Source organism: Oryctolagus cuniculus, chromosome 8 (assembly GCF_051225735.1).
Source record: "Oryctolagus cuniculus isolate XC-2025 breed Fujian yellow rabbit chromosome 8, ASM5122573v1, whole genome shotgun sequence".
Taxonomy (NCBI): domain Eukaryota; kingdom Metazoa; phylum Chordata; class Mammalia; order Lagomorpha; family Leporidae; genus Oryctolagus; species Oryctolagus cuniculus.
Genome location: NC_142874.1, coordinates 29,526,557 through 29,534,930, shown reverse-complemented (window position 1 = coordinate 29,534,930; position 8,374 = coordinate 29,526,557). Strand labels below are relative to the sequence as shown.

At 43.1% G+C, this 8,374-nt stretch overlaps 1 protein-coding gene across 1 annotated transcript in view; it reads left to right on the top strand.

The window, feature by feature from the left end:
- Positions 1–3,946: 3,946 nt before the first annotated feature.
- The window catches only part of LOC103346374 (putative ATP-dependent RNA helicase DDX60), an 84,806-nt gene continuing 80,378 nt past the window's right edge, over positions 3,947–8,374 (top strand). Inside the window, 2 exon segments of the mRNA XM_089301763.1 lie at positions 3,947–4,237; positions 5,800–5,869. Of these exon segments, the coding sequence (XP_089157889.1) occupies positions 3,979–4,237; positions 5,800–5,869 (329 nt within the window). The 5' untranslated portion in view covers positions 3,947–3,978.

Here is an 8,374-nt window from a genome sequence, read left to right as displayed (position 1 = left end):
CTCAGTTATGCAATCATTGACTCTTCCTGATGATGATAGTATTGGGTGAGGAATCATAAGATCCTTCCAATGCTCATTGACATGGATGATGGCACAGGACTTCTGTTGAAAGACCACAAGCTGCTGGGTTGCCATTCAGGAGGAGAGTGATAGAAAGGTAAAGAAAGCGAGGTAAAGAAAGGAAATTGAGGAGAACAGAGGCCGCAGTGGGATTATTATAGGATGGAGTAGCTGTGGCTATATTTAGACACCAAGGGGAAGACGCCAGGTAAAAAAAAGTGGGGGAGGAGATCATGTGGAAGAGGGAGGCAACCTTTAGACAAGGTCCAGGAGAGAGCAGGCGTGGTTGAGCCTGGAACACAAAGGGAACAGTTTGTGCAAGACAGAAGCCAATAGAAACCGACTGTGGGTATCAGAGAGGAGAAAGGGGTGAAGGCACATGTGTGAAGGCACTTCCAAAACTTAGTGGAAAATGGAATTTCAAATTCACTTTGTTTTGGCACAAGATATTTGAAATCCATGCATAGTTTTTTTTCATAATACTTATTTCCATGAACTTTTTGGAGATCCTAATGCTTACATATGAAGGATTGTGGCAGGCAATTGAGCCTCACGGAATGTGTCTTGGGATGAGTGTTTAGCACAGTGTTAAGACACCCGCATTCCACACGGGAGGACATGGGTGTGGTTCCTGGCTCCTGCTTCTGTTTCCAGCTTCCTGCCAATGCAGATCCTGGGAGCAACAGTGATGGCTCCAGTAGTTAGGTCTCTGCCGCCCACTTGGGATACCTGGCCCGAGTTCCTAGCTCCTGGCTTCTACCCAGCCCAGCCCTTCCACTGCCCGCATTTGGGAAGTGAGCTGGTGGATGTGTGCGTGCTCTCTCTCTTTCTATCTCTCAACTAAATGAATAAAATAAAAAAGAACTGTGTCCTAATAGTGCATGGTAAATCATCAGTACAGAAAGCCAGCATGATGTTCTCTGAAATGTCATGCTGGTCAAGGTACCTGCTGTACTGTGGTAGTGAACAGGGAATTTAACAGAGCCCTGAGAAAAAACTGACATTCTTCCTAGGTGAATGTGTGCTACTTTCTATCTTCTTTATGGATAGGAGTAGGAAACAAATGGATTTACCAGTGTGGCAGCCCCATGACAAGTGCCAGAGGCTATAGTGATGTGCTTCAGTACAGAGCAGGTGTGCTTGAATGGGCATCCATTTGCTTGATTTTTTTGGTAGGCTGTTCACTGCTCTCACGTCCATGAATTCTCCCCTTCAGCCTCATATTTGCTACCGGCATCCCTTGTTCAGCACCTTTGTGATCTACTTGCAAAGGCACCCTCAGTCCTGAGGAAATGCAGTAGCCAGCCCCTCAGTCCCTCTGCCAGCTAAGCTATTTCCTCGTAGAGCAGGGACTGCACTTTCCACATAGGCGGTGTTAAGGAGGAGCCCTGGGTGACTGCCTGGAGTCGGTGGAAGGGGTAGGGACAGGTCTCTGGGAAAGTGAACCTCATTTGGTGGCATGGCTCATTGACGTGGAGCAAGCAGAGGCTGTTATCCCTTGGCAAGAGGGGGCGGGCAGCTTCATCAGCCTGGAGAATTTTTGAGGGATTGGGGGTTCAACATGCATGAGATCATTGACCTAAATACCCATCCTACATTTTTTTTCCTATCAAGAAAAAAAAAATGGACACTTGCCAAGGCTGTGTATGAGATTCTAAGCATGATTTTCATCACACTCTGCCCTGAGCAGTAGGGAGAGGAGAGCCTGCCTTCAAAAATCTGTCTTGAGGTGTTCTGAATTTCAGGACATGCCTTAAGTTGGCTGGTGGATGCCCTCAATCTACGTTTCTTTCTGAAAATTTTCTGGTGTTATGGATGGAAGAAAATCATCACTGCTCCCATAATTTTTTTTTAGAAATTTATTTATTTGAAAGTCAGAGTTACAGAGAGAAGGAGAGGCAGAGAGAGAGAGAGAGCGAGAGAGAGAGCAAGTGAGCGAGCTTCCATCTGCTGGTTCCCTCCCCAATTGGCAGCAATGGCCAGAGCTAAGCCAATCTGAAGTCAGGAGCCAGGAGCTTCTTCCTGGTCTCCCACGCAGATGCAGGGGCCCAAGGACCTGGGCCATCTTCCACTGCTTTCCCAGGCCACAGCAGAGAGCTGGATCAGAAGTGGAGCAGCCGGGGCTCGAACCAGCGCCCATATGGGATGCTGGCATTGCAGGTGGCGACTTTACCTGCTACGCCACAGCGCCGGCCCCTGCTCCCATACTTTCAAGCGCTGCAGCTAAAGCATTTTTTTCAGTGCCTTACCCTTCACCTGTGCTTCATTAGAATTAAGCACAGAGTAAAGCATTAGTGACTGTGATCCTGCTGTGTGCCAAGGTTATGGGCGCCTGTCTTAGCCCCAGCAACAGGGTCACCATACACCTTCCACCAGGGAGGGATCCAGCTGCACGATTCAGTCCTGAAGACAGACTCTCAGTGACCACTCCTGATCTCAATGCTCTTGGTCAAGGTTCCCAAGAAAGCAGAGACTGAGATTAAAAAAAAAAAAAGTGCTAATAATTTATTAAGACGTGCAGTTTCAGGAAATCCAAGGTCAAGAAGAATGAGGTGGAGCAAGAGGAAGAGCCAACACAGAGGTGCACCACAGAGGTGTCCATGGCTTAGTATCCACATGGCTAATAATTCATTCCCTTGGGGTCATCTTGCAAGAGGCCATTTAAAGTGGGGTGGGCATTTGACCCAGCAATGAAGAGCCCAATTAGGATGACCACATCCCGCAGTAGAGTGCCTGGACTTAAGAATGACCTCAATTCCTGAGAGCAGGAGTGCTTCAGTATACAATGACGTGATGAGCTCTTCCAGCCAGAAGACACTGTCTCACTGTTGGCACCTCTGCTGGGGCCGCTCCTGCAGTATTTCCTGGTGAAAGGACACATAAAGCGAGGGTACATACGCTGATTCGAGTAAGAGAGTGTGCGTTTCAGAACCTCAGCTGAGGACGCCCCGAAAGTCATTGAGCGCGCAGAAACCAACAACTCCCTCATGTTAGTTGGATGCTAATTCAGTGTAAGCTGGCTGACTATGCGCTCAACTGTGAGAGAGAATATGACTTAGTAACGCTTCAAATGCTGCGAATTTGTCTTTGGAGACTCTTCCAAAAGGAAGGTGCGAACATAACTTTCTACCATTTTCTAGATTTCTTGCTTCACATCCTTCTGCAGACACTATTTTTTTTCTCTGTAAATGTGACTTTCATGCATGAGAGGACTTTAAAAAGTTTGTGGGAAATGTTTATTATGAAAAAACCATGCATGGATTTCATTGTTTTTACAAAAAAAAAAAAGTCCTTTTAGTTCAATTTTTCACAGGCTTTTTGAAGCAGCTTCAGGTATTTTCAGAAGTGTTTTGTGCCATGCAGTGGTGCCACACCATCTTCTTCTTCTTTTTTTAAGATTTATTTGTTTATTTGAAAGTCAGAGTTACACACAGAGAGAAGGAGAGGCAGAGAGAGAGAGAGAGAGCGGTCTTCCATCTACTGGTTCACTCCCCAGTTGGCCACAATGGCCAGAGCTGTGCCGATCCAGAGCCAGGAGCTTTTTCTGGGTCTCCCACATGGGTGCAGGGGCCCAAGCACTTGGGCCATCTTCCACTGCTTTCCCAGGCCATAGCAGAGAGCTGGATCAGAAGTGGAGCAGCTGGGGCTTGAACCAGCACCCATATGGGATGCTGGCACTGCAGGCGGCAGCTTAACTTGCTATGCCACAGTGCCTTCCCCACACCATTTTCTTTTGAATGACTTGCAGCAAACATATTTGGGGGAAGGATTGTGAAAAATATACTCTTGGGTAAATACGAACTGGGAAGATTTAGAGAGAGAAGTAATAAAGCAGATGTTACTGTTGAATGAGTGAACTATCGTGATATCTTATTTTTAAAAAATGGGTAATGCTTAATAGGTTTGCTTTTATAGATCATGGCTACTGCACCTGCTGTGGCAGGTGAAAAGTCAAGCTCCAGTGACAGTGACAGTGACACTGAAAATGATAGCTCTGAAGCCAGTGAGACCACGGAGAGCGTGTCCTCTTTTGATCAATTTGAAGAAGAAGATGACCTGAGCTCAGAAGGCATCGTAGAAGAGCCAACTTCCAGGCAACTGCAGTTTGAAATCAATGAAGAGACACCTCCAGGAGCTGAAGCTACAGTTGAGAACAGCTGTCAGTTGGGAGAATCAGGTGAGAGATTACCCATGCATGTGAGTTTCTTTCATGCTTCTCCTCTTCTTTGGGAAAAGATTTATTTATTTATTTATTTCCAAGGTAGAATGACACAACAGAGAAGAAGAGATACAGAGGGTGGAAGATGGGGAAAAGGAGAGGGGAGAGAGAGAGATTGATCAATCTTTCTTTCGTTAGTTCACTCCCCAAATGGCCTCAATAGGCAGGACTAAGCCAGGAGTCAGGAACTCCCTCTGGGTCTCCCACGTGGGTGCAGGGGGCCTAAGCACTTGGACTACCCTCTGCTGCTTTCCCAGGAGCATTGTCAGGGAGCTGGATGGGAAGTGGAGCAGCCGGGACTCGAACTGATGCCTAGATGGCATGCTAGTGTTGCAGGCTGGGACTTTAGCCCACTGCGTCACAGCGCGGCACCGTGGCAGAACTTTTGAAGGTAGATGTAGATATTTAGAAATTTATTTTATTTATTTATTATTATTATATTATTATATATATTATTATATTTTATATATATATTTTATATATATTATATTATATTATATATAATATATATTATATATATAATATATAATATTATATTTTATATATATTTTATATATTTATATATATTATATATATTATATTATATATAATATATTATATATTATATATTATTATATATATAATTTATATTTAGAAATTTATTTATTTATTTATGCTGGGAGCTGGGAACTTAGTGTGGGTCTCCCGTGTGGGTGGCAGGGAGCCAGCTACTTGAGCCATCACCATTGCCTCCCAGGGTGTGCTTTAGCAGGAAGCTGGAATTGGTAGCTGAAACCAGGACTCAAATCCAGGCACTCGCATGTAGGTTATAGGCATCCTAACAGGCCAAATGCTTTCCTTTAATTAAAAGATGTTTATTTAACATCTCTCTCTCTCTCTCTCTCTCTGTGTCTCTCCATATAAAATATTCACATGAATTAACTTTGGAAGTGGCACATTGCTCAAGTTTTGTTTACATTTGTATTTTGCAGATTTCTTAAAGATTTATGTATATCATAAAATTCATTTGTGACTGAGAATTTATGAAAAAGCTAATTTCAAAACTGTATGATTTGGCTGCCCTGGCCCACAATCATTCTGTTTAGTGAGTGGGGTAGGCAGGCTGTCATTATGGAGACAGCGATGTGTCTTTCACATTCTTAGGAACGTTCCATTGATGTGTTTGCAGCTTTGCATAAAATACAAATTTAGTCAAAGTCATCAGCAGAAGTTGTCTTTTAAAACTGAATATGAGAGGTTAGTGTTGTGTCACAGCAGGTTAAGCTGCTGCCTGCAATGCCAGCATCCCCTGTGAGCACCAGTTCGAGTCCTGGCTGCTCCACTTCCAATCCAGCTCCCTGCTAATGTGCCGGGGAAAGCAATGGAAGATGGCCCAGATGTTTGGGCCCCTGCTATCATGTGGGAGACCTAAGCAGAGTTCTGGGCTCCTGGGTCGATCTCTCCCTCCCTTTCTGTTGCTCTGCCTTACAAATAAATCTTTAAAAAAATGAATATTAAACCTCTGTTATTTATTTTGAAAGGATTAACTGAATGTGGGGAAATTCTAAAGAAACTCTCCAGGTACCTTTGGGCCCACCTGTCAAAATCCGAGTAAGTATAACACAAATAGTTCAAAGTCACACATCACGACATGTTATTTCCCTCTGCATGGCATATTTTTTTTTAAATTTTCTTCCTGCTAAGTTGTTTTGTATAACCTTCCAATGGGGTAAAAAGTTAATGTTATTAAAAATAGAGAAATCTTTCCTTGGGAAATGTTATGGTCTAAGTCATTCGGTAGCCAGGAGTAAGTTATTGAAGAATTTGAAGAGGGGTATAAGTGGAGAAAAGACTCAATTTTCTTTTAATACTGCACAATAATAAAGTAGCTGTTTAACTAACATTGTATACCATTTAAAACATTGCGCAAGTTTCATGAAACTGACTTTGGCACAAGTTGACCAACGGTGAAACATTCTATAATATCAGCAACGATGACTGCACCACGCCAGTGTGTTGTGTTGTTTTCCTGACAACCATTTGTGTGTGCTTGCTAATGTGCTAGGGACTTTGCACACCACAGTGAAGAGAGTAAAAATGTTCCTGCCACTGGTGGTTTATTGAGTCTAATCTTGGCATTTGGTGCCTCATTCCAATTTTCTCAATTAATTTACAATAGAATAAGTTTAGAATCAAAATGGAATTTATAATACTACAATACCAATTATATTCAACTACAAAGTAAAATAAAAACTCAAAACATTCTTTATAACAAGCATATTTTAAGTATAGATTATGGCCTAAACATATTTTGGTTCTAACCACTCATGTTTATCTCATTAATCCTCACAGCAATTGTTTGAAGGATTAGCTGTTCTGAATTCTTTTTTTTTTTTTTTTTTTTTGCAAGTCAAGAAACTGTAGCACAGGATAGACAAGCAATTTGTCTAAAGTCACGTAGGAGCAGGCTTAGAATCCAGAGCATTTGGTCTTAGCCAAAACATTATGTGTTGAAATTTGCGGGAAGTGAATTCTGAAAGAATACATAGAGTTAACATTTTCCTACTGTGTTTGAGTTTTTAGTTTGAGAGGAGCAGGATGGAAAAGAGAGGGAGAGAGGGAGAGAAGGAGAGAGGGAGGGGGAAGGGGAGAGAGAGAGAGTTAGTTTCCACCTGCTGGTTCAGTCTTCAAATGCCTGGGACTGCCGGGCTGGGCTTGGTCAATGCTGGGAGCTGGGAACTTAGTGTGGGTCTCCCGTGTGGGTGGCAGGGAGCCAGCTACTTGAGCCATCACCACTGCCTCCCAGGGTGTGCTTTAGCAGGAAGCTGGAATTGGTAGCTGAAACCAGGACTCAAATCCAGGCACTCGCATGTAGGTTATAGGCATCCTAACAGATAGGCCAAATGCTTTCCTTTAATTAAAAGGAATTATATCTAGTAACAACCCACGTCCTAGCAGTTCTTGTTTTTATACACCACCAGATGTAGCTGGAATAACTTCTGATACCTGCTAAGGCCTGTGTAGCTCTGTGATGACTTTGGAAACCGCTTGGTGCTACCCTATAACTTGCAACTCAGTAATTCCATTTGCCTGAGTTCAGTCGAGTGGGCATTGAGGAAACCTGTGTTTCAGGAAGCTATGAGAATAGTCCTTGCAGCACAGTTGGCAGTATCAAAAAATGCATAGAAACAAGTCAGATGCCCATGGGAAGGAGGACACAGAATCAGTTATGATGTACACATCACAGTGCAGTAGTTCAAGCATAGCATCCTATAACCACATGCGGGATTTTAATCGTAATTAGTACTTGAGTTAAACAAAGAAATTTCAGAAAAGGCGTGGGATGCGTTTCTGATAAAAATTACAAATTAAGCATAATATACATCATAAGAACTTAAAAAGTGAAGTGAGACTGAGTAAAATTGAATTCAAGGCAGTGGCTGCCTCTGAGGGGAGAGGCTGGGTAATGAGCTTTGGAAACGACTCACTGGGAAGATATAAGTTATGAAAAATCTTGGGCACCGGGTTCTAGTCTCGATTGCCCCTCTTCCAGTCCAGCTCTCTGCTGTAGCCCGGGAGTGCAGTGGAGGATGGCCCAAGTGCTTGGGCCCTGCACCCGCATGGGAGACCAGGAAGAAGCACCTGGCTCCTGGCTTCGGATCGGCGCAGCACCGGCCGTAGTGGCCATTTGGGGAGTGAACCAACAGAAGGAGGACCTTTCTCTTTGTCTCTCTCTCTCTCACTAACTCTACCTGTCAAAAAAAAATTAAAAAAAAAAAAAGAAAAATCTTTTTGTTGCTGGGTTGAGTGAAGACGTCACAGATGTTGATTGTACATTAGCTTAAAAAGCAAATAACTGAACTGAATAAATAAACAGCATATAACTGAACAAGGATAATGACTGATTTAGTGTTTCACATTTGAAGTACATAACAGTAAGCCTGTCAATCTAAAATGTATGTGGAGATGAATTTTTTTTGCATAAATTTAAGCATACGCGTACACTGAAGTGAGTTGCAGTTCCACTCTTAGGATGTCAGGCTCCAACCAGGGGCTTATTCTATTATCAAAATCATGGAAGTGCCCTGGAAAACTGTTAAAGATAACAGAAATTTA